Source organism: Schistocerca nitens, chromosome 3, assembly GCF_023898315.1.
Source record: "Schistocerca nitens isolate TAMUIC-IGC-003100 chromosome 3, iqSchNite1.1, whole genome shotgun sequence".
NCBI lineage: Eukaryota > Metazoa > Arthropoda > Insecta > Orthoptera > Acrididae > Schistocerca > Schistocerca nitens.
The window spans coordinates 41,530,030-41,555,823 of NC_064616.1; the positions used below are offsets into that span (position 1 = coordinate 41,530,030).

The window sequence follows — 25,794 nt, forward strand, 5'->3', positions numbered from 1 at the left end:
CTGGTGGTGTGGGCTGCGAACAACTGTGACTTAAAGGTGAAATAACTATAGCTGAGAATGAAACCAAATCAAAGATGAAGAGCTACTCACAGGCTTCTAGTGTAGTTCTTATCACACACTACTATCCTGGCTGGAAACTAACAGGCATCTGCACTGGGACTGCAGTTCCCGTATGTTGTGCACTGAAATGAAGTGCATCCTAATAGCTTTTCTCCCCGCCTCTTCCATAACAGCTTTTTGTTGCCTGCAGCCTCTTTGTAAAGCATTTTAAGTCAGCTTTTATTTATTTATTGCTAGACGGTTCCTATCTTTGGGATCATACCACTGTGAAATGTGTCCTAAGCAACCTTGTACCATTGCCTATTGCTATATTAGTGAAGCTGTCATCAGCCTTAAGTTTAATTGGTTTTGAACACGACAACTCTTAAATAGGTAGGATCCTATTGAAAGTAATATGTCTTTGCCTTCCTCTGACCTTAGAACTGACTTGCCCAGCCTTTTATATGGTCACCTACAGTATAACACGGACAGCAGTGTATTTCATTTAACAAACGTTGCCAAATAAGTGACAGATGAAAATCCCAGTATTTATCGGTTATCAAATCCCAACCTTTGAACTGAAGTATGGCTATGAATTACTGGACCCCCATGCCACAAGTACTGGTATATTCTTATTTTTCTTGTGCCTTTGTATCACATCAGTGTAGGGTTGACAGGGTTATTAACAGATTTGGGATTGTTAGTTTAAGGGGTACCTGGATGCCCTTCCCGTCACCACTTCATTACCTCTAGGGAGGGAGTACATGTACCCCAACTGTCTGCGTGTAGTGTTGTTCATGTGAGTGGGCAAAAGTTTAAAATGCTTGAAAATCTTGTGACTGAGGCAGTACATGGGTAGCAACCAGATATTGGCCTAATGGGATGTGGGAAATGGCCTAAAAACCACATCCAGGCTGGCTGGCCGGCCCATGGATCCTCATTTTTAATCAGCCAGGCAAATTCAGTCCAGGGCCAGGCACACCTCCCCGTCCCAGAAGCAGTGCTTTAATGCACTACTATGTGGGTATGTGAGTACTGGTATATTTCCTACTTAATAAAAGGGAGAGCCACTTGTGAGACAACCTGTGTTGTATACCTGTTACCAAACCCGATGATCCCTGAACCCCTAGTAAAATGCAGATGAAGGCACTAAGTTCATGAGGATAAGCCACAGTACTATGTTACAGAGTTCACATACCACAGCCCAGAAGAGGTGTCTTTGAAGGCAGTTTTGATGGGGAACTAGCTGTGCAACATATGCTTGGTTCCTCACACATGAATTCTCTTCAGTTGTGGTACATCTCCATTCCACATTCCAGACACATTCATTTTTCGTCATCCTTGTCATTTATTTATTCTTTATCATTCTTGTGACACATGATTTATGTTTTCTTTTTCATAACTTTCATTTCTTTGATTTTTTCTTATAATGCATTGTTTGCAACTTATTTCCTTTCTTGTCATTGCCCCCCCCCCCCCCCCCCCCGTCTTCTCAACATGTCTGCCAGCTTTCTCCATGCATTATCTCTGACTTATCAGGTTTTCAATCTGACACATTTAACTTAATAGGTTTTGATATGCTACCATCATGTGGAGCTATCTTGAAGTTGTACTTCTAGCATGGCTTCACCTGACAGGTGGGTAACAATAGCTAGCACCCAGCATTGGCAGCCCTTGGAAAAAACCAGTGCCCAGACCTCAGTCTGTCTGGAGTATCAGTACCAGCACGGCCACCAAAAAGAGGGGTGTGGTCTGGTCAGTTGAATTTCGGAGAGTTGCAAATGGTTTGACCTACCATGCAGATTATTGCTGAGTAGTTCCATCTTGTGGGGTGGAACCGTAGGAGGTTTGGAAAAGCATTAGTGCTTTGTCCAGAGCACGGTGCCGGTACAGCTTTGCCAGTTGGGACTTGAAGGTGTGGACAGACCTCTCCGTCAGCCCATTTGATGCTGGATGGAAAGGCACTGTATGCACAAAGCCAATGTTATTGTGAGAACAGGCAGTGACAGATTGAAAGGAAGTGAACTGGGACCCGTTATTTGTCACTATTGTTTCCAGGAGCCACTCAATAGAAAAAATACGAGCCAGTGCTTGAATCATATTAGCAGAGGACGTCGACGGCATGCATACACATATGGGAACCCGCTGCCAGCATCAATACGAATTAATGAGGAATATCCCAAAAAAGGGCCGGCAAAATTTAAAGGTAGGTGAGGCCAAGGTGGTGATGCATCTGGCCAGGGGAAATATCACCGAACTGGTGCTGTCTGTTTACTCTTAGCAGGCGTTGCAAGCTGCAACCACGTTGGCAATTTCAGTGTCAATGTCAGCCCCATGCCAGTGTACATGTTACCTAGCAAGTCTTTCGGTCTGTTGTTGAGGAGTGACAATATTCATTCCCTGAGGGCATACGAGATTACTACATGAGTGTCACCATTGTCCCCCTGTAGTAATGACATCTGTAAGAGTGGATAAGTCATTGCAACAGTACTAGAAGACTTGTACTTTGTTTACGATCTGCTGGCCAATTGTGATCCACCAGATGGTGTACTTCTCAGGTGACCAGATCTCCCGAGAATTGGCGGGCAATATCTGCCACATCTAAGGGGAAGGTGGCAACTGTTTCTTTTTCTTTGGTATCCGTGTGGAAACAGACCTCTGGTGCCAAATTGAATTCATGGTCTTGTCCCATCAGTAGTTGGGAAAGTATGTTGGCATTTGCATGTTGAGCTGTTGAATGAGACTTGATGTCATAGGAGTATCCAGACAAAAAGATGCCCACAGGCTGGAGACGATGCACTGTCCTGGTTGGAATATTTGTCAGCCTGAAAAATGACAAAAGATGTTAATGATCAGTGAGGAATGTAAATTGTCTGGAACTTATTCAGGCAAAAAGAATAGCTTTCTTCAAATCATTATCTACAACTGATAAATATTTGGAAAAAAATAATTTTTTGTGCCAACAGCTGTAAAGTTTTATTTATTTTCTACTGATTTTGGTACTGGCTACCATCTTCACAGGAGATCATAATGTGCATCAGTTGGTCATAAATACAGCTTTGCCAAATATGGCAGCATCATGTATGACATCATGAAAATTCAACAAATCAATTATTGTGATGATCGATCACATGGTATACTTAACATTGAAATGTCAAAACTGAGAATGTTTGAGGCCCTAATGTTAGTAAAGGATGTGTGCTGTGAAGGCTGCCCAGTAATGGACCCAAGCCTTAAACTGGCCTTTGACTTCTATAGTGATTTGCTGTAACTTGAGTTGTTTGCCTGGAAGGGGGAGGGGGGAGGCAGGTTGTAAGCTTCCCTGTCAGAGATGGTCATTGAAGAACCTATATCAATTTGAAAAACCATGGGAACAGCATTGACATCCACTGTTAGTGTTCAGAGTCTGTTGGAAATGGGGAGCACAACATGGACGTCTAGAGAGTAGGCATTGGGCACCTCATCTAAACCATAATCTGGTGGGGCCTGTATGAGTGCAATCCACATTCATCTTGGGGAATGGCTGACAGACCTCTGTGTTGTGTCCCATTTTCCTGCAGGTCAAGCATTTGCTTCCATGGTAGCAGTGTTGACGTTATGAAACCATTGCTGCAAGAGGGCAGCCATTGTAGATGTTGCGCACCTGTAGGGGTTTTGCCCCTGATGGGTGACTCGGGTTGGTGAGAATCGAGACTGCAGCTGGGGCAGTGATTCGGGCAGGTGGCAAACCCCTGGGAGGGGTCCTGCTATGCTGCTGAGGACCTAAGAGACTGAAAGTCCTAATAATGGCCAGATATGTATCCAACATTGGATCCTTAAGTCTGAGGAAGTCATTGTGGAGTCCTTCATCTGACGAGTGGTCGAGGATGTCTGAGATTGAAGATGTGGTGTATGACTGTGAACACACTGGAACCTACAGTCTCAGGACACACTGTTCTGGCTATCCACTCTGTATAAGATTGTCCACTGAATTTATAAGAGCTGAAAAACTTGGGACAAGCAGCTGTGACATGCACTTGAGAATAGAAATATTCTAGGAGACAAGACTTCAATTGTTCATATGGGAGGGTGTGGGGTGTGGCCTCTGGGTTGAGCTGCTGCAGTGAGTAGTACACTTCAGGGACTGCACAAGCCTAAGAGAATGATTGCTTCTGTGCATTACCTATTATACTGTGGACAGGAAAATGTTGTTCCATCCTGGCCAGATATTTTGCGCATGGCTCAACCTTTTCGTCAAACGTCTGGAATGGTGATGCTGCCATCAAGAGTCCTTCACCAGAGAAATCTGTGTGTGATAGGTACTTGGAGAAGTCAAGAGGCGTCGTGCCAACGTCATCTTCTCTACCGCCACTTGCATGGCCCCTTGCATATTCTGGAGCAGCAGTAGTACATGGGCAGTTTGTCCAATGGTTTAGACATGTTCGAATGGAAAGTAAATATCAGCCAACTCTTTGGTTGGAAGTCACATGAAAGAAAACAGTGTCTACCTGTGGTATAGCAAAAGCATGAAAAACTGGGTTGACTAATGAACACCTCACTGCCAGTTATGTCTGTGGCATTGGAGGTGCAGTGAGAACACAGCCCAAGTAAACACTGTACAACAAATTTATTAAAGAACACACAATCAAAAGGTTCTTTCTTGGGGGCAAGCTTTTACAAGAACCATTCGTGGTGAAGTTTGGTTATCACTTATGATTGGCGCAAGTTCTTAATTGGGCAGACAGCAACAATAAATGAGAAAGTTAAAGTATGAGCTCACTTTAGAGTTAAAACACAGAATGACAATGGCCAATACAAGCCCACTGTGGTAACTGGTGTAGAGGCCACTTCCTGGCAATGTCTGAGGTAGTCACTGGTAGCTCAGTGTTGCAGATGCTGTAACACAGTGAGTGGCATACACGGTGAAACCACAGGAGCCACACTAGCAGACAACAGCCAGAATACGTCAAACACTCACTGGGTGTTAGAGGTTCTGGGTATTTCCTTAGAGAGACTTCTGATTGGTGGACCACTACTGTGGTCAGTGCCTGGTGTAGAGGATTCGAAGATACAAACTGTTCAGCACCGGCCTAAACACTCTGGCAGCGCCAGGATACAGCTTGATATATTTGTGGCCTCATGATCCCATGGTAGCAAGCAGGTCATTGGGGCCACTTGTGGTACTCATTCTGATGCCTGTTGATCTGGCAGGCCCATGAGGTCTACTGGCTGTCGTCTGCTTCTGTGGCTTCAATGTGTAGGTCACATGTGTGATGCTGGTGTGAGAGGGGTTGCAGGTAGAGAGGATGAACAGCCCAAGCACAGCACTAATGCACCTTCTCTCAAATATGATTATAAGGCATCACATTAAATGCTAATTAACATTTCCACGAAGTGTAGTTGTGGTGATTTGTACAGTTGCCTTTAGTGTGTGTGCACCATATTCTAACCTTATTAGACCATCACACAGACTCCCATATGGAGGCCTTAGTAAAGGCATCCCTGATGTAGAGAACCCACTTAGAGTCAAAAATGTGTTACCAGATATGAATGCAATTCTGATTCAGCTTTACAAAGAATGCTCCCAGCATTGGCAGCCATTATTGAGAATCTGTTGCCCAGTGCAAAGTCTCAAGCTCAGGTGACTCATGTATATGATAAGGGTAAAAGAACAGACCTGCAAAATGACAGACTAATATCCTTAACATCAGAATGCTGCAGAATTCATGAACTTGTTCTTAGAACAAATAGAATTAATTTCCTTGATACAGAAAAGCATCTGTTTACAAGTCTTCACAGTTTCAGAAAGAATCACTCATGTGAAACTCGGCTTGCCCTTTCCTCGTGTGATATCCTGTGAACCATGGGTGTAGGGAAACAGGCAGACTCCATACTCGAAGAGTTCCGGAAACTTTCACATAGTGCCCCACTGCAGACTGTTAATGGAGATAAGAGTCTGTGGAATAGGTTTCTATGGGTATTTACGACCTTAGCAGTTTTGCGCCCTAAAGCACAGAGTGAGTGAGTGAGTGAGTGAGTGAGTGAGTGAGTGAGTGAGTGAGTGAGTGAGTGAGTGAGTGAGTGAGTGAGTGTGCAGGGTGGAGAAAAATTGTCACAAAATTTTAACCCTGGATAGCTGATGCCAGTAGGAACCAAAATTACTAATGTTGTGTAGGTCAACAATGCACCATTTTGAAACTACGGAAACTTGGTGCCACATGCTCAGATTGGCTGTGGGAGTGTCCCGTTGCCATTCATCGGTTGACGGGCAGTGCTATGGTTGTCTGTTTACGTCCCTCGCCCCATCACTGCCCCAACGTGATACAAACATGTCGAATAGGTTTGTCTCCACCTCACTTCAGAGGCATTCACTCATAAGCTTTGCTTCAGTGCACACATGAAAGTCACCTGCAATTTAGTCATAAGTGAGCATGGTGACCCAGTATTCGTTTGAAGAACAGTGAGATACGATTTTTGCTTATGGACTAGCAGACAGTAATGCACATGAAGCTCGACAGTTTCATGAGGAATGGTACCCAGCAAGACACCACCCACACCCACAAACGTTTACAGCAATTCACCGGCGGCTTAGTGAAACAGGCTCGTTAGCAGGATATTGTGGTGATGCTGGAAGATCTCGAACACGATGGGATGCTGCATTTGTAGAGACTGTTCTTGAGCGCTCCGAGGAAGCACATATGACAAGTACTCGAGCTGTTGGACACGACATGTGGGTCACTCATTGGTCAGTCTGGGAGGTTTTGAGGGATGACGTCAGCATCCATTCAGTTTCAGCATCCATTCAGTTTCAGCATCCATTCAGTTTCAGCATCCATTCAGCTTCAGCATCCATTCAGCTTCAGCATCCATTCAGCTTCAGCATCCATTCAGCTTCAGCATCCATTCAGCTTCAGCATCCATTCAGCTTCAGCATCCATTCAGCTTCAGCATCCATTCAGTTTCAGCATCCATTCAGTTTCAGCATCCATTCAGTTTCAGCATCCATTCAGTTTCAGCATCCATTCAGTTTCAGCATCCATTCAGTTTCAGCATCCATTCAGTTTCAGCATCCATTCAGTTTCAGCATCCATTCAGTTTCAGCATCCATTCAGTTTCAGCATCCATTCAGTTTCAGCATCCATTCAGTTTCAGCATCCATTCAGTTTCAGCATCCATTCAGTTTCAGCATCCATTCAGTTTCAGCATCCATTCAGTTTCAGCATCCATTCAGTTTCAGCATCCATTCAGTTTCAGCATCCATTCAGTTTCAGCATCCATTCAGTTTCAGCATCCATTCAGTTTCAGCATCCATTCAGTTTCAGCATCCATTCAGTTTCAGCATCCATTCAGTTTCAGCATCCATTCAGTTTCAGCATCCATTCAGTTTCAGCATCCATTCAGTTTCAGCATCCATTCAGTTTCAGCATCCATTCAGTTTCAGCATCCATTCAGTTTCAGCATCCATTCAGTTTCAGCATCCATTCAGTTTCAGCATCCATTCAGTTTCAGCATCCATTCAGTTTCAGCATCCATTCAGTTTCAGCATCCATTCAGTTTCAGCATCCATTCAGTTTCAGCATCCATTCAGTTTCAGCATCCATTCAGTTTCCACCCTTTCCAAGACCTAAATCCTGTGGCGGACTGAACACAGGCTAGGGTTTTGCCTGACTTCCCCGCCATTGTGTTGTTTACTGACGAGGGCACCTTCCATGGGATGGCCTTTACAACACTCGAAACGTTCATTACTGGCAAGGGAAAATACTCACATGACTTATGTCCATAGTCCATTGACACCAGGAACAATTTTCACCTAACATTTGGGCAGGCATTGTGGGTGACCATCTGATTGGCCTGGTCCGTCTACCTGTTTGACTTACCATGGCAAATTACCTTCACTTTTTGCAAGAAACTCTACCTGGCTTGCTGGAAGATGTGCCCCTGGACATATGGCTACGTATGTGGTTGCAGCATGATGGGGCACCTCCACATAACAGTTGTGCTGTGCGTGGATATTTAAATGAACTCTTAGACAGCTGGGTAATTGGCAGAGGTGCCTGTAGGACATGGCCCCTGCCATCATCAGACCTCACACCACCAGACTTTTTCCTGTGGGGATTCTTCAAGGTTCTAGTTCACCCACCTGGACGCCAACCACCTAGAAACAGAGAAATTAATGGAGCGCAGTCAACATCCATTTCCTGTTAACAATATCAGCTTATTTCCAAGAATAAGCAGCTTTCACTCAGTTAATACTTGGGAGAAATCCAACCTGCATTTGAATCAAGACTTCCTTAAATCTTGGGCAGAAAGATGTGCGGTATACTTCTGCATCCATTTTCAATAAGCTACCACAAGTATTCAAAAATCTTACCAGTATTCCACAGGCATTCAAATTGAAACTGAAGAGTTTTCTGTTGAGGAGTTCCTTGAAAAATTAAGTCGATTTGTATGTTACATTGTTGATTGCATTTACTTAAACTTATGGTTGACTATTTTTGGGTTCATAAACATTTTATTTTTATCTGTTATCACTTTTATGTTCCCCCCCTGCAGATCCAGGGGTAAGAATAGGCCTGAGGTATTCCTGTCTGTCATAAGAGGCGACTAAAAGGAGTTTCACATGTTTTGACCTTTATGTGATGGTCCCCTGTAGGGATTGACCTTCATTTTTCAAAATTTTCCCGAAGAGCGAGCCAATTAGGGAAGGGCGCCTTACATGGTGCATTGTGCCCATCGTGCATTGAGAGCTTTAGCCCACTTTCTCATCGTCGCATTGCAGTCCCGCCCATCCTCCATCTCTTGGGCGAGGACACCTTCCTGGATGCGTTTTCCACCATGCACTATGGAGTGTCACTTTCTGTGCCGATGATGACCATGGACTTCCTTGTGCCTCATATCCAGTATGGTAGCCAGTCTGTTGGGGTGGGGCCACCATGTATCCTGTCGGTTGTAGCCCCCTGACAAAACAGGGATCGCTCTGCTGATTCCTGCACCGCCAATTCCCCACGTATGCCAAGGAGTGGATGCCCATCGCCCTGGGGCGTTGGGACCCCCGGCAATAGCCATCCTGCGGCTGGGTGGTGCCCATGGGGAGGTCCCCTGGTCGGAGTGGGTAACATCAGGGCAGATGAAATGCCATGAAGCGTAGATGTGCGAGAGTTGATGGGGAATCTTTCATGTCCATGAAGGCTCAGTTTTTTGTGGAGCATTTGGAGAACAAGTTTGGGGAGGCGGAGGACTTGTCCAAAATATACTCTGCGTCAGTTTTGATAAAAACAGCGTCTTCTGCCCAGTCACGGGCATTACTCGCTTGTGGCAAGTTGGGGGTTGTTTCTGTTACCATCATGCCGCATAAGAGCTTAAATATGGTCCAGGGTATTATATTCCACAGGGACGTTCTTTTGCAGTCTGACAATGAGCTGCCAATTTAGAGTGGAGAGGTGTTCATTTCATCCAGTGCGTCCATTGGGGGTCTGAGGGATAATCAGGTTGCCACCTGTGCCTTCATCTTGGCCTTCGAGGGTGACACATCGCCCGTAAAGGTCAAGGTGATGGTCTACCACTGTGACGTCAAGCCATACATCCCTCCCCCAATGGTGCTTAAGTACTGGAAGTTCAGCCATATGTCTACCTGCTGTACTTCCAGCCCCAGCTGTCAAGATTGTGGACATCCATCGTATCCCAATACTCCATGTGCCCCGCCTCCCATCTGTGTCAACTACGGAGAGCATCATTCACCTTGATCGCCACATTGCAGGATTTTACAAAAAGAGAGGAAAATCGAGGAATATAAGACCTTGGACCAACTGACATATACTGAGGCTAAGAGGAAACTTGAGCGCCTACATCCTGTGGCTATGACCTCAAATGCTGTTGCTACGAGAATAGTTCTCGCCCCATCAGTTCCTCGAATTCCTGTCACCTGTCAGAACCAAGAGACTACACCTGCCCCCTTGATGGTGGGGGGCACTTTCCTCCCTGTTGCTCCCGCACCACCTACTTTGGGAGCAACACCTCCCCCCCCCCCCCAACCATCGGGGATTTCAGTCCCCACTTCTGAGCCAGAGAAGCGTAAGGCTTCTTCGGCTCCTATAGCAAGGAAGGGGTCCCTTCGGCCACTCCCTTCACAGCTTTCTGCTAGTGGAAAAGATGACACCCACCAACAGCTGAAGAGCCCAAAAGCAGCTGGTCATAGGGCTTCACGCACATCCTCAGTCCTGGAGACTGGTTCAGTGAAGTCCTCCCAGCCAGGGAAACCCAAGGAACAGTGCAAGAAATCGAAAAACAAGACCCCTATGAACAAGGAACTAGGGGTGGCACCCACACCAGCACTACCTACAAACTCTGCATCTGAGGATGGGATGGAGATTCTGGCATCCTCTGAGGTCCTGGATCTCGCCGGACCCTCAGACACAATGGATATAGACTGCTCAGGCAAAAAGTCGGTGGCAGCAGGTGACCCTGAGGCGTAAACTGCCTCATTGAATGAATGTTCTGTGCCTTCCCAGTCTCACGGTGATATCATACAGTGGAATTGTGGCAGTTTTTTCCACCGCCTGGCTGAGCTAAGGAAACTGTTAAGTTTTACACCTGCTTCCTGCATTTCCCTCCAGGAAACTTGGTTACTGGCAATGCGGACCCCTGCCCACTGTGGCTATAAGGGATATTACAGGAACTGTAGCAGCTGTAATCGAGTGCTGGGTGGAGTTTGTGTTTGTCCTAAACTCAGTCTCTAGTGAACCTGTGCCCCTTCAAACCCCCTCTTGAATCTGTGGCTGTCCAGATACAGACGACACAGGAAATAACTGTCTGCAATGTATATCTTCCTCCAGATGGTGCAGTACCCCTGAATGTAATAGCTGCACTGATTGATCAACCCCCTAAACCTTTCCTACTTTTGGGAGATTTTAACGCGCATAACCCCGTGTGAGGTGACACTGTGCTTACTGGCCGAGGCAAAGATGTCAAAATTTTACTGTATCAGTTCGACCTCTGCCTCTTAAATACTGGGGCCACACATTTCAGTGTGGCTCGAGGTAGTTACTCGGCCATTGATTTATCAGTTTGTAGCACAGGACTTATCCCATCTGTCCACAGGAGAGCACATGGTAGTGACCACTTCCCCAGCGTCAGGCCCACGGGCACCTGCCCAGATGGACTGTAAACAAGGCAGACTGGGAAACTTGCACCTCTGCCCACATGGTAACATCGATGTGATGGTTGAGCAGGTGACTACCACAATCGTTTCTGTGGCAGAAAATGTGATTCCTCGCTCTTTAGGGTGCCCCCAGCGAAAGACAGTCCGTTGGTGGTCACCGGAAGTTACTGAGGCAATTACAGAGCATTGGCGAGCTTTACAGCGACATAAGCGACACCCTTCCCTGTAGCAGGCTCTCTGCCTGTGTACGCCAACTTATAAAATGATGGAAACAGGAGTGTTTGGATAGGTATGTGTCGACCATTGGGTGCCGTACGTCACCTTCCCAAGTCTGGACACAGATCAGATGTCTTTTTGGGGACCAGATCCCAACAGGTGTCCCTCGCGTTACCATGAATGGTGTGCTGTGTACAGACGCAAATGCAATTGCTGAGCTCTATGCTTGAGCCTCTGCGTTGGAGAACTACCCCCAGCCTTCCGCACCCACAAACAGCGTATGGAAAGTAAAGTCCTCTCTGTCACTACATGCCAAAGTGAACCCTATAACACCCCATTTACAGAGTGGGAGCTCCTCAGCGCGCTTGCACGTTGCCCCTACACAGCTCCTGGGCCAGATCGGATCCACAGTCAGATGATGAAACATCTCTCGTGTGACTACAAGCTCCATATCCTAGTCATTTTCAACCTGGTCTGGTGTGATGGCATCTTTCCATCGCAATGGTGGGAGAGCACCATCGTTCCAGTGCTCAAACCCAGCAAGAACCCACTTGATGTGGATAGCTATTGGCCCATTAGTCTCACCAACGTTGTTTGTAAGCTGCTGGAATGTATGGTATGTTGGTGGTTGGATTGGGTCCTGGAGTCGCATGGCCTACTAGCTCCATGTCAGGGCGGCTTCTGCCAGGGGCTCTCTGTGCCACGAGTCTGCCATCCAACTAGCCTTTTCCAGATGCCAACACATGGTTGCTGTCTTCTTTGATTTACGAAAAGTGTATGACATGACCTTGCGACATCATGTCCTTGCCACATTATACGAGTGGGGTCTCAGAGGCCTGCTCCCGATTTTTGTCCAAAGATTCCTGTTGCTTCATACTTCCCGTGTCCCAAGTTGGTGCCTCCCATAGTTCTCCCCCCCCCCCCCCCCCCCCCATATCTAGGAGAATGGCGTCCCATAGGGCTCTGTATTGAGTGTATCACCATTTTTAGTGGCCATTAATGGTCTAGCAGCAGCTGTAGGGCTGTCTGTCTCACCCTCTCTGTATGCAGACGACTTCTTCATTTTGTACTGCTCCACCAGCACTGGTATTGCTGAGCAGCACCTACAGGGAGCCATCCACAAGGCACAGTCATGGGCTCTCACGTACGGCTTCCAGTTTTCGGCCACTAAGTTGTGGATCATGCACTTCTGTTGACATTGTACCATTCATCCGGAACTGGAACTTAACCTTCATGACGATCCACTCACTGTAGTGGAGACATATCGATTCTTAGGATTGGTTTTAGAAGCCCAATTGACTTTGCTACCTCACCTTCGTCAGCTTAAGTGGAAGTGCTGGCAGCACCTCAATACCCTCCGCTGCCTGAGCAACACCAATTGCGGTGCAGATCGCTCTACTCCGCTGCAGATCTACAAAGCCCTTGTTCAATCCCACCTTGACTATGGGAGTGTGGTTTATGGTTCGGTGGCACCCTCAGCGTTGTGTGTACTTGGCCCAGTGCACCACTGTGGCATTCGCCTAGCAACGGGAGCTTTTAGAATGAGTCCGGTGACCAGTTTCCTGGTGGAGGCTGGAGTTCCTGCATTGCAGATCCGATGTGCACAGCTGTTTGCCAGTTATGTTGCACAGATTCATAGTTCTCCAGAGCATCTGAATTATCATCTCCTTTTTCCACCCGCGGCAGTTCATCTCCCGCATCAGCAGCCCAGGTCAGGGTTAACGATTATGGTTCACTTGCGATCCGTTCTGTCTAAACTGGAGTGCTTCCCTTTACCAACTCCCACCCAGGTCCGTCTGCATACACCTCCATGGTGCACACCTAGGCCGCAGATTTGTCTGGATCTTTTGCATGACCCTAAGGACTCAGTTATTCGTGCCGCTCTCCGCTGTCACTTCCTCTAGATTCTTGACGTGTTATGGGGGTCTGAAGTGGTTTACGCCTATTGACTTCGCCTACATCCACAGAGACCATTTTGAACAGCATTCCTTGCCCGATGCCTGCAGTGTATTCACTGCAGAGCTGGTAGCCATCTCTCGTGCACTTCAGTATATCGGTTCATGCCCTGGGGAATCATTTCTCCTGTGTACTGACTCCTTGAGCAGCCTACAGGCTATCGACCAGTGCCACTCTTGCCATCCTTTGGTAGTGTCTATCCAGGAATCCATCGTTGCCCTGGAATAGTCTCATCATTCAGTGGTGTTTGTGTGGACTCCAGGACACGTTGGCATCCCAGGCAACAAACTTGCTGACAGGCTGGCCAAACAGGCTACACAGAAACCACTTCTGGAGATGGGCATCTGTGAACCTGACCTATATTCTGACTTATGCCGTAGGGTTTTTCGGCTTTTGGAGACGGAATGGCATAACAGTACACACAACAAACTGTGTGTCATTAAGGAGACTACGAATGTGTGGAAGTCTTCCATGCGGGCCTCTCACAGGGAATCAGTTGTCCTCTGCTGGCTCCACATTGGCCATACTTGGGTGACCCACAGTTACCTCCTGCACTGTGAAGACCAGCCTGAGTGTCGGTTTGGCGCCTGGTTGACAGTGGCCCATATTCTGGTGCACTGTCCCTCTTTGACTGCCCAGCGACAAAATCTTGTGTTACCAGTCTCGTTGCCACTAATTTTATCTGACAACACCTCGTCGGTTAGTTTTACATTTTATTTGTGAGGGTGGGTTTTATCATTTGATCTAAGTTTTAGTGCATGTTGTTTGTCCCTGTGTGTCCTCCACCCTAGTGCTTCTAGGGTGGAGGTTTTAAAGTGTTGCAGAGTGGCTGGCTTATCCTTTTTTATTCTCATGGCCATCCAGCCATGGTAATGTGCTTTGTTGTTTTAATCTCTTCATCCTGTTTCTGTGGTTTTCTTGTCCCTTGTTGTCCATTTACATTTTGGTGCCCTTCATTGTTCATGTTATTTTTCCTTTCATTCCGTTTTGAGTTGTTGGTCTCATTTGTTTTATCCTCACACGTTGTAACTTCATGTACTGACACGTTCCATGATCTTGGAGATTTGCTTCTCAATTTGGTCCTATGGAACTTGATGTGTAAATAAATAAATGCCAACAATCGCATCAGGGCAATGCCAAGAATCTCTGAAAGAGTTTGTCAAAACACCATTCAACGTTACCAAGCTTATATTGCGTCAGAGAGTTGCCAGTTCAAGCACCTGCTTTAAATAAACTATGCCCTAACTACAAAAAAGGCCCTTTTCAGGACTGACACAATTTGTAAAAGACTGTCTGTACGTGAACTAACAGCTGTTGACAGGTATGAGGTTTGTCTTATCATGAAACTTCAGTGGATGTGTCAGGACTTTTTCAGATTTGCCCCCAGAGTGGAAGGCTTGCACGCTACCATGGAGCATGCAGGCCGCCTTGAGTACACCGCAGCATTCGCAGTCATGCGTTGTCTAGAGCATCTGGCAACAGGGCAATCCCGCGGCCAATTGGAGCACGTGGCATCAAGTTTGCGTGGTTTAAAAATTGTGTGTTGTCGATCTACACAATCACAACATTAGTATTTTTGGTTCCTACTGGCATCAGCTATCCAGGGTTAAAATTCACAATTTTTATCCACACTGTGTGTGTGTGTGTGTGTGTGTGTGTGTGTGTGTGTGTTTCAGTTCTGTGATAGGACCACTATTATTCTCTATATGCATAAATGATCTGACGTACATGGTGAGCAGCAATTTGCAGCTGGTGTGCTGATGATGCTGTGGTGTATGGGACGGTATCATTGTGTTGTGACTGTAGGAGGCTACTGGATGACTTAGATAAAATTTCCAGTTGGTGTGATGAATGGCTGCTAGCTATAAATGTAGAATAATATAAGCTAATGCAGATGAGTTAGAAACACAATTCTGTAATGACTGAATATGGTATTAGTGCTGTGTTGCTTGACATAGTCATGTCAATTAAAGGTCTCAGCACAATGCTGTAAAGCAATGTGAAATGGAACAAGCACATATGGTTATTAGTGTGGGGAGGCAAATGGTTGACTTCTGTTTATTGGGAGCGTTTTATGAAAGTCTAGCTCATCTACAAAGGAGTTCGCATATAGGACACTTGTGTGACTCATTCTTAAGTATGGCTTGAGTGTTTGAGATCCCCACCAGGTTGTGTTACAGAAAGACATCGAAGCAACTTGGAGGCAGGCTGATAGATTTGTTACTGGTAGGTGTGATCAACATGCAAGTGTTAGATGCTTCAGAAACTATAATGGGAATCCCAGAGGGAAGGTGGCATTCTTTTCAAGGAACAGTATTGAGAAAATTAAGAGACCCAGCATTTTAAAATGATTGCAGCAAGTTTCCACTGCCGCCAATGTATATTTTTATGCAATAACCACAAAGATAAGATTAGAGAAATTAGGACTTGTATGGAGGCATATACAGTTGTTTTCCCCTTGCTGTATTTGCATGTGGAACAGAAAACGGAATGACTAGTAGTGGTACAATGTATCCTCAAACATGCACCATACAGTGGCTTGCGAAGTAGTAGATGTAGATGTAATAATTTGTTAGTACTCTTCATCACATGCAACTTGTTAAGGGGCTCCGGAACGCCCTATACTTGCAATGTTAAAATAACGCTTATAAATTACATCTTTCCTCACAAAGTATTTGAGGTAGGAAGTTGAACATTTTACAGATTATTTATTGGAATATGGGCTATAACTTAACACAGGGATTTTACAAAATTTTAGTTCAGTTATTAAAGATGATTTTTTTCAATTGTAATGAAAATTCACAATATTTTTTGCAATTTTTTATTTATATATTCAAAAATATACGGTTTTTTGGAAAAAGGCTGTGTTAAATTATGCAGAAGGTACTGTGTAACATTTACTGAAAGTTTGAAACAAATATGTTTGGAAGATCCTTAGAAAACATGTAATTAGTATGAGAAAATAAAAGTTTTGGGAATCGAGCGACAAAGATTAGATTAACTTTTTAGTGCATTCCAGGTCCATAGGATGGATTATCTTCATTCTCTGCAAACTCCTCCTCCAGCTTCCTCTTGTTCCTCCTCCTGTTTACTCTTGCTTGTATTTCTAGACTCTTTACAGCCCTGTCTGCAGCCCAAAGGCGTTCCTTGTCTAAAGCAAGCATCGCTCGTACCATGTTAGAACCTATCTTCATTCCCATATTTCTAAATACCTTGCACCTTACAATGTTGCCATCATTGAAAGTCGCAACAGCATCATACACACCAAAGTGAAGTGTTTCTATTCCAACAAATACAGTCTTGGGGATTCTCGACCATATAACACTATTTACACTTTCATTGGGGTTTTGAGTTTTTCCGTTAATACACTTTTTCAACAGTTCAGGTGCTGCTAAGTCTCTGAAAATAGGTTTTATCACCTCCATTATTGCATGAGGCAGACTATGCTTATGAGTGTACACTTCACCAGTTAGCAATCCTTTGTTATATTTACACCAACTGTCTTCTTCTTTGGGACACAAGCTATGTTGGGGATTTTCATCGGTTGAAGAAGTATGAAAAAAAAGAGCCCAAACAGCCTTCTTCATTTCGTCGACACTTTGTGTATTTTGCCTAATAGCCATTCCATAATAGTTCTGTATTTTGTCAATTACACTGTCAGTTAACCTTCCCTTCCCATCCAACCCTTTACCATCACTGAGTTTTTTTTTTTTGTACGAAGCTTTCAGTCGCCGAAGTCTTGTTCCCATTCGCTTCTGTACGTGTCCAATACACTCAAATTTCTGCACTACAACATCATCACCATAGGGCTTCAGTCCTTGAACATGTTTGAAACTTTTAGAATCACCGTCACCAAGGTAATTAACATATCACACTTTATCACACGCCTCAGAACGCTGGAATATACTGGCAACACCAGCCACTTCCATTCCTCCACTACTGCCACTATAGTTAGCTTTGCAATTATTTTCATGTGTACCTTTATATTTTTGTGGACATCTACAATACTTTGATATTACTGCTACATCTAAAACTTTCCCTGTATACATACTGGTGGCAGATACTACACCATGAAGAGATGTGTGTCCCCGTTTATGCCAGGTACCATCGAACGCTGCAGTCAAATCTCTGTTACCATTATTTTCCATTACTGCCTCTTCCACAGCGTTCTTCATAGATTATATACAGACATCTTCTACTTTAGACCCTATTAATTTATTATAGGTCGTAAACTTGGTTGGGGGATTTGGAAGATTCATGATGCCACAGAAAATTGCACCTGCAGTAGCACCCTTACCAACTGAACGCAAGGAATAAACAAATCTAATGTTGTGTTCGTAGATTTTGCTAACATTTTCTTCAGTTGCAGTTACTGAAACACTGTTCCAAAAGGTGGTCATGTATGAACACTTATCACATTCCAGTTGTATTTCACTAGCAAGTCCTACGTGCTTTATTATGGAGAGTTCCAGAACAACTTCACTACAATGAATACATCTTACACAGTTTGAAAAAATTCCTTTGAGAACAGACATATCAAATATTTCATTCACATCCGATTCGCCCATAAAACATTCATAGTTTTCACTCATTGAACCAAGCTTCTTCTGTGAAGTATTTTCTTTCCCACTTTGACTGCTATGGGCAGGTGTACTTGAGAGGTTAGGTTCAGTCACTTGGTTATCGTCTTTATTGTTTACAGTAATAACACATACCTTTGGCTTTCCAACATTTCTCCTTTTCTTAAAAGCCTTCAGAGGATTTCTAATAACTTTACTTTTACTCATTATTATACTTCAACAAAACAGAGACTCAAGAAACAGAATTAATTACGAATATTTTTGAGATAACGACAGAGTAAATAAACATGAAACAATCGACAATCACACCAGCGATATATATTGAACCATCACAGGTTAGCCACAACACATACTTTATCTCACATCACTAAAATGTGCCTGATGAACACGGACGTTAATAATAACACCACTTGACAGCAGTTTAACAGCGCCAAAGTGGGTCACGCCCATGTAGAACACATTTCAAAAAAAATTTAAAAATATTTGTAGTCTCCGGAATTGAATAAATTATATATCTATTAAAAGGTAATAGTCTGCAGATTCAGAAAACGCAAAAAAGTAAAAATTGAACTTTTCATGATTTTGAGCCTTTCCGGAGCCCCTTAAATACAAATACATGATACTAATAAAGATTAGTTATCTATGTTTCATTTTTCATACTCTACACAGTAAGCAAGCAAACAAACAATAATTTCAACACATTCTGTGGTCTTTTGAATCAACTCTCTCCTTCATCATAAAAAATGCTTTGTCTTACCTTATTTTGCGAATTGATCTCCTCTCTGCTCAGAATGGTAAGTGCAGTGCTGCATTGTCAGTACACTCAAGAGTGCAAAAATTTTGAAAAATGCTGGAAGTATATGTGGAAATTACTAGAAAGCGTAGTTGGTCTACAAGATCTCAATCAGAGCTCCATCAGTCCAAAAAGTAACAGGGAATACTTCTTCATTTTCCAAATATTTTGAAATTTCTGGAATTGAAAAAAATTCCATTTTGCCCATAACTAAGAAAAATCACTCCCAGAAACAATAACAAAACACAGAGTCACTCATTCCTGACTCTATCTTACAAGGGAACCTCCCCATCGCACCCCCCTCAGATTTAGTAATAAGTTGGCACAGTGGATAGGCCTTGAAAAACTGGACACAGATCAATGGAGAAAACAGGAAGAAGTTGTGTGGAACTATGAAAAAAATAAGCAAAATATACAAACTGAGTAGTCCATGTGCAAGATAGGCAACATCAAGGATAGTGTGAGCTCAGGAGCGCCGTGGTTAGCGTGAGCAGCTGCTGAACGTGAGGTCCTTGGTTCAAGACTTCCCTCAAATGAAAAGTTTACTTTCTTTATTTTCGCAAAGTTATGATCTGTCAGTTCGTTCATTGACATCTCTGTTCACTGTAATAAGTTGACTGGCTTACAAACACACATCGCAATCTCGATTTCAATGATTCAGAAAGTAATATATGTCCGCGTATACACCCTGAGTAGGGACTCTGGGTCACAAAAACTGGTAACAGGAGGGGGAGAGGTGTGCTGACCCCGTGCCCCTCCATACTGCTTCCAGTGATGCCATCAACATAGGCTGACATTGCGGCCAGTCGGTACAGATGAGCCCAGCGGGCCTCAGGACAGGGCTTATGTAAGTAGCCTCATCTTGCCATTTTATAGAACAGTTCATCCCTTGTTACTCTGACGAGACACCACGTAATCCAAAGTGAGTATTACTGAAATGTGTTTGTCCAAGACTACATTCTGTAATGTACGATAGAAGAGTTATTCTACTCATCAGGTTCCATGTGGGTCCTTTCGTAAAGGATCATATTATGTAGCAGGTAATGTCTTCTTATTTTTTCCCTGCTGGTGCAGTCACATTTCTGCTTGATTATATGGAGGCTCTTGCCTGCATTGTACTGGCTTCCAATGTTCTTGTACACCTGCCTTATGTATGCCTCATTTCCTCTCTTAAGTAATGCTCTTAATCCTCAGTGTTGGTTTATTAACTGTGTTATGTAGCACTACCTTCATCAAATATAGTAAATCATCTGAAACTGAGTTTTGATCACCCAGAATACAGAAAATCTTAAAATTAAACTCTCCATTAGGATGGAAGGTACTGTTTGAAAAACAATAATAGGCTTTTGCAATGCAGAACTTTTCATATGGATAAAATTCACTTTTTAATGTTTTATGAACTTGTAAACATTGTTTCTAATTTTCAATAACCTGTCTCCTTCATTACTGGGAGAGCTATTGCTGACAAAAAGAATTCTCAAAATTAATAGAAAACTGACAGTGAAGTCTTCTTGGGTTATCACCTGAGTCGAGACATTGTTCTGCGGCAACTTTTCGACTTGTTTCCTACTTGTCATTCTCAGGCAAAGTGTCGAGTTCTCGTACTGTGTGGATCTTTATAGCTGCTGGAGTGCAGACTCCTCTGCCTCTTCTGCATCAATGGTGCTGATCACGTGCCTCCAGAATTGGTGTCACGGCCTGTGGTGGGTAGTCATGGCCGGTGGTGGCAGGGGCAGTTCCCTGCGTGCTGGTGGGTACAGGTGTTGTGGCCTCGTGTAGCCTATTCATTCCATCCGCTGCCTTCATATAGGAGTGTTCTTGTTGCATTTTTCTTATCACTGCATCCTGTGGTGCTAAGGTGGAAAGCGCCATCTCAGTTGACGAGGTTATCTTGGACTCGTATCTTTCCACAGCCTCTTCAGAAACCATTCGCCCTGCACAACAGCTTTCTTTGTTTGAAATCAGACATGTGGTTTTCCTGGAGTCTGTGTTCTGTCACTGCAGATTTCCCCATTTGGTCTAGACAATCTCTCCTTGTGTGTTCTGAGCAGTGCTATGGTATACAATGCTGTGTCTGGCCTATGTACTGTTTACCACACTCACAGCTAATACTGTACACCCCAGGTTTCTGTATTTCTAGTTTATCCTTCACTAAGCCCAGCATATGCTTGATTTTGGCTGTTGAGCGAAAGATGGTTTTAATGTTGTTCTTTTCTAATATCCTGACAATCTGTGACATGTGTGGCCCAGTATACGGAAGGAATGCCAAGCGTTTAGTGTCTTCTTCACGTACGTCGTCGTCTTGCTAAGTTGGAAAGCGTGTCTTATCTGTGTCTCAGAATAGCCATTGTGTCGAAAGGTTTTTCTGAAGTGAAGTGCTGCAGTTCGGCAGGTAGATGGTGAGCATGGATTTGCGTTGGGCTCGATGGTGGCAGCTACTGGCATTACGGTACTTTTTGGTGTGTGTCTTCTTACTGCAAACACAATGAACTGATCTGCTGTCAGATTCTTCTTTATCGCGATGTCAAGGAATGGCAGACATCCGTTTTCCTCCACCTCCATGGGGAATTTAATATTGTCATGTACGACATTAAGGTGGTTAAGAAATTCTTGTAGATTTTCTTTGCCGTATGGTCAAATCACGAATGTGTAATCCATGTAGCGGTAGAACACCTTCGGTTTCAGTTGTGCCATTTCAAGTGCCGATTTTTTGAAGTGTTCCATTTATAGGTTTGTGATACATGACGCCAATGTGGAGGAGGGGGGCACTCTGTCTTTCTGTTGGTAGAATTTACCACCACATTGGAAGTATGTGGTAGTGAGTGTGTGATGGAACAGTTCCACTGTGGCTTCGTTGAAGTGGCATCTTCGTAATGTCAAGGAGTCCTTGAGAAGTACCTGTGTGAAGAGGGGTATGACATCAAAGCTGACCAGGATGTTACCTTTTTCCAGATGTGTTAAAGTATCTTCACAAACTCCATTGAGTTTTTGACACTGTGATGACAGTGACCCACAAGAGGCTTCAATAGCTGTGCCAGGTTTTTAGCTATTTCATAAGTGGGTGAATTTATTGTGTTCACTATTGGACCTGTGGCACACTCTTGTTGTGCCTCTTTGGAAGTCTGTACAGGTGTGGTGGTATCACTGCTCTGGGATACAGCCTTCTAACCACATCATTGTTCATTTCTGAGTTGTTTAGCAATGAGATTGTCTTCCTCGTCACTGCTGATGTAGTATCCTTGTTCACTTGTAAAAGGAGCTCAATCTTCTGCCAGTGGTCAACTGGTCATAGCAGTACCACCCTTTGTCTGCCACTAGGAGGACCATCTCTGTCTTCTTGTAGGTCACATACTTTCCTATGTTCAGCCATGGAGATGCTGGTTTTTAGCATTTTCATTTTTTCCAAGACTCGGCAAGTCTCACTTCTGACCTCTTCAGTGGGGTCAGAGGTAAGCCCTCAGATGGCCTGCTCTACACTATTGGTGATCTCCCATTCAGACAGTGTGGTGGGAACCAGTGCAAAATTTAATCTTTTTGACAGCATGTGTTTGCCTCATACAGTTCCTTTCCAGTTAAATTGATAATGGTATTTGAAACCTTCAAGATTCACTGAGAAAGTCTAAAATTAGCATATATAGAAAACTGTCCCCAGACATAATTTTGCTGGAATAAAAGTTCCTAAACCTCATTTTTTTCCAACTTGACAGTCAAGACTGCATACTTTGTGTCAGTGTATAAATCTATTGATTTCATGTGTTACATGTTTGATCAGATCTTCTGTTACAAATATAAGAATTCTGGAATTGTCCCCTAATCCACACTTCTGTCCTGAAGCTGAATAGTCAAATGCACGCACAAATTGATGAAAAACCCTTCCCATCATTTGTCACTAAAGCATGCTCTTCTCCCAAGCATTTTGCTCTCACTTTGAAATGCTTCAGATTCTGAAGAATTTTTCACCTCTTGTAGAAACAGAGAGGTGTATTGTACCAGCTGATGTGTACACCTTTCGAAGAGTTCATTCTCCCTATCATTTCTGGTGAAAATCTCAAAGAATTCTACCTCTGTGTGATCATAATGGTGTGTCTTTTCCCCTTGCAAAAATGAATTGTAGAGAGTATCCAGTAACTACAAATTAAGATAAAAACAGCAATACAAGACCACAGCAGCAGATGTGCGTCAAGACTGCAACTGAGCTGGCTGAATGTTGAAAAAGCTACATCTGCAGGTAGCTGTCATTAGTATCTAAATAAACCATACTCTCTTGAGACAGCATCACCCTGTAGTACCATTTACCCCTGGTGCCAAGGTGTAAAGTTGTGAAATGTCTAACAGATGTGACCCTTGAGCATAATGTATTAACCAGACTATTTGAGAAACTGTTTTGTCAGTACCTTTAGGAACTAGGCTGATGTGAGTGTACCTTTCTCACTGCAGCATCACCAGCATACATGTAAGGCACGTCTCCAATACTCTCTATAAATTTTGCACAATGCAGTTCACAAAACTAGTGACTACTTTCATCAGACATCTAAATTTACTGGTGAGTATGGAGTTTCTATGATCTGATACACAGCAACGTCCTACACCGTGGTGGGCCTTTTCTTTTTTCAGTCTTGTCCACAGAAAAACTATTCCAAAAAGGGCAGTAAACTCCTGATTCTCAGGTTACAAATGGTGTGTTGATGCGTCATGACGACATTAGATTTGTGAAATGTCACTTTGATCTGTGCTACAGTGATACTGATTTAGTGTTAGGTAATATATTCTTGAGCACCATTAACCCAGCATACATTTTGAAACAGCATAGCAGATAATGAATGAGGTGTCATTTGGAACTTTCACAGAAGTAAGCTGCATTGAAATGAATCACAGATACTTCCAATGATAGCCTCTATCAAGTGAAAAAAAAGAAAAAAGAATGCCAAAATAAAGCCTGTATTTCAACAACCTGCCTGCACTGTTTTGTTACGGAAATGCCTGGCCACATATTATGTGCCATGCAACGAATTTCCTATGATTTGAGAGTTGGTTTAGCCATCCTCTCCATAGGTTAGTCATAGCAAACTTAAAGCTTTTATCAAAGTTGCCTGTAGTGTTTCCAGCAACGTGTCTATTCACATCCATTGCATTTGATTCAGTCCCAATGATGTATGAAATCTCCTAGTACAGTTGTTGCATTCACCAAATTTCTAATGGAGAAATTAATGGGAATATAGGAAAATGAAATTTTACAATACCTGTATCACAGTAGGTCATATTGATATAAATTTCATTTTTTAAATTTATTCCTTCAGGAATCCAATTTTCCAAAATACCTATTCCATTAGTGAAGGAAATTTCTTGATTTGTGAATTTCATGCATACATCAATTCATTTTTAAGTTTTTCTCTACTGTAAAATAAACTGACTGTATATTTGTGGAATCTTACTTTTTCTTTCTTTCCAGATCGAGTGCTCACAGTTCGTGCACTTGCCCCTACTTATGGGAATGGTGTTGAGAGATATATCGGTTGTGTTGGGCACTGCACTCTTAGGTTCTCAGGCCCATTTGCAGTTTACCTACAGTGTTGCTAACACAGGACCAGCTGTGTGTGTAGATGTAGTTTACATAGTAAGTTTAAATTTTATTCACTGGTGGAATCCTTGTTACCCACATGCAAAACACCCACTCCCCTGCATAACTATTGCTGACTGTAAATGAAGAATTGGAGGTGGAATTAAAGAATGAAAATGAAGTGTGATTGTGTTCTAAAGTTAAGTATTGTCTTTTCTACAACATTAATAAAGGAACTAATGAAAAAGATTTTGGTTTGAACATATCAACTTGTACGTTAAAAATTCTGTAATGAAACCAGTAAATAAATGCATTTGTGTATTCGTGTACGCGAGTTTGTTTTCTGATTTACCCAAACTAACTGAAAAGGAAATGAAACTTCTTAATAGTAGTTAGTCTGTAGTAGACTTAGATGGTCTGTGTGCATATCAGTTATGCTGTGTCAGTGGTTACCAAGTAGTTTGCATTTTTCTTTTATCATAAGATTTTAGTGGGTGTTAACTACTGTCTGAAAGACACTAGGCTTTATTTTTCTTTTCCAGTTTTTGTTATTTGCAGTAGTGTAGCTTTGCGTCACCTGAAATGTCATAGTTGGGTAGTTTGATAGCTTACTTTAGCTGTCTCATCATAATCCTCAGTTTGTTTCAACTTGATTGGTTTAGCACATACCTTCCTGTTGTATAGTAGAATGTACGTGAGGGTAATTGATGGGCAGTGGCAAGGTTGCTGATATTCGTGGAGATGGGCATTGGCCACATGACTACCACCTTGTACCTTAGCAACATATAGGAGATTCTACTCGTGCACAGCCACTTGCCTGGCACCTCCCAGTTCTGAGCAGCAGCCTCCAGACGGTGCTTACAAATTTGAACCATTTTGTTTCCAAATCACGTCCATCAGCATGTACTCGTCTGCCGATATTGTTGCCAGGCACCAGAGGGAGGGCTGTCGACTGTGGACTATGTTGCTTCTGCCTTGTACTGATGGAAATGGAAATCCTTCTGCTGTCAGGCACAAAATGTGATATGATGCGCACACACACAGCAGTACAGGACAGTACAATTTACTTCAGTGCCTGCAGCCAGCTCACTACAGTGCCTGCAATTACGTTGTGGAGTATAGTTATAAGAGTTCAATTTAAAAGACAACAGTCCAACTTAGCAGTCACTGTTTATGGAGCAATATGACAATCATGAGTGTCTACAATATCACATTTCGCCATAGTGACAGTATATGATAGACTGCCAAGAGATAGCAAAGTTATTTAGATACCATTGTATTAGGTATAAGACACAAAGTATCAAACATCAAACTGTACCAAAATTAAGTACCATTTTGTAACAGGCTCTTAATAATGCATATTGGTTATTTCTTATTGTGTTGCCACATTTCTTTTAGTGCCATCCTGTTAAGTGTTTCGTTAATGAGTGCACAGTCTGCCACCTTTAAAAAAACTATAGCAGTAAAATCACTTCTCTCTTACTAGGAATGTTTTGCATGAAATTCTGTTAAAACA

At 43.4% G+C, this 25,794-nt stretch overlaps 1 protein-coding gene across 1 annotated transcript in view; it reads left to right on the top strand.

The window, feature by feature from the left end:
- LOC126247989 (transmembrane protein 183-like) overlaps positions 1 to 24,605 on the top strand; it is a 173,891-nt gene extending 149,286 nt beyond the window's left edge. Inside the window, exon 7 of the mRNA XM_049948573.1 lies at positions 24,171 to 24,605. Coding sequence (XP_049804530.1) covers positions 24,171 to 24,425 — 255 coding nt within the window. The 3' untranslated portion in view covers positions 24,426 to 24,605. The remainder of the gene's footprint in view (positions 1 to 24,170) is intronic.
- The last annotated feature ends 1,189 nt before the right edge of the window (positions 24,606 to 25,794 follow it).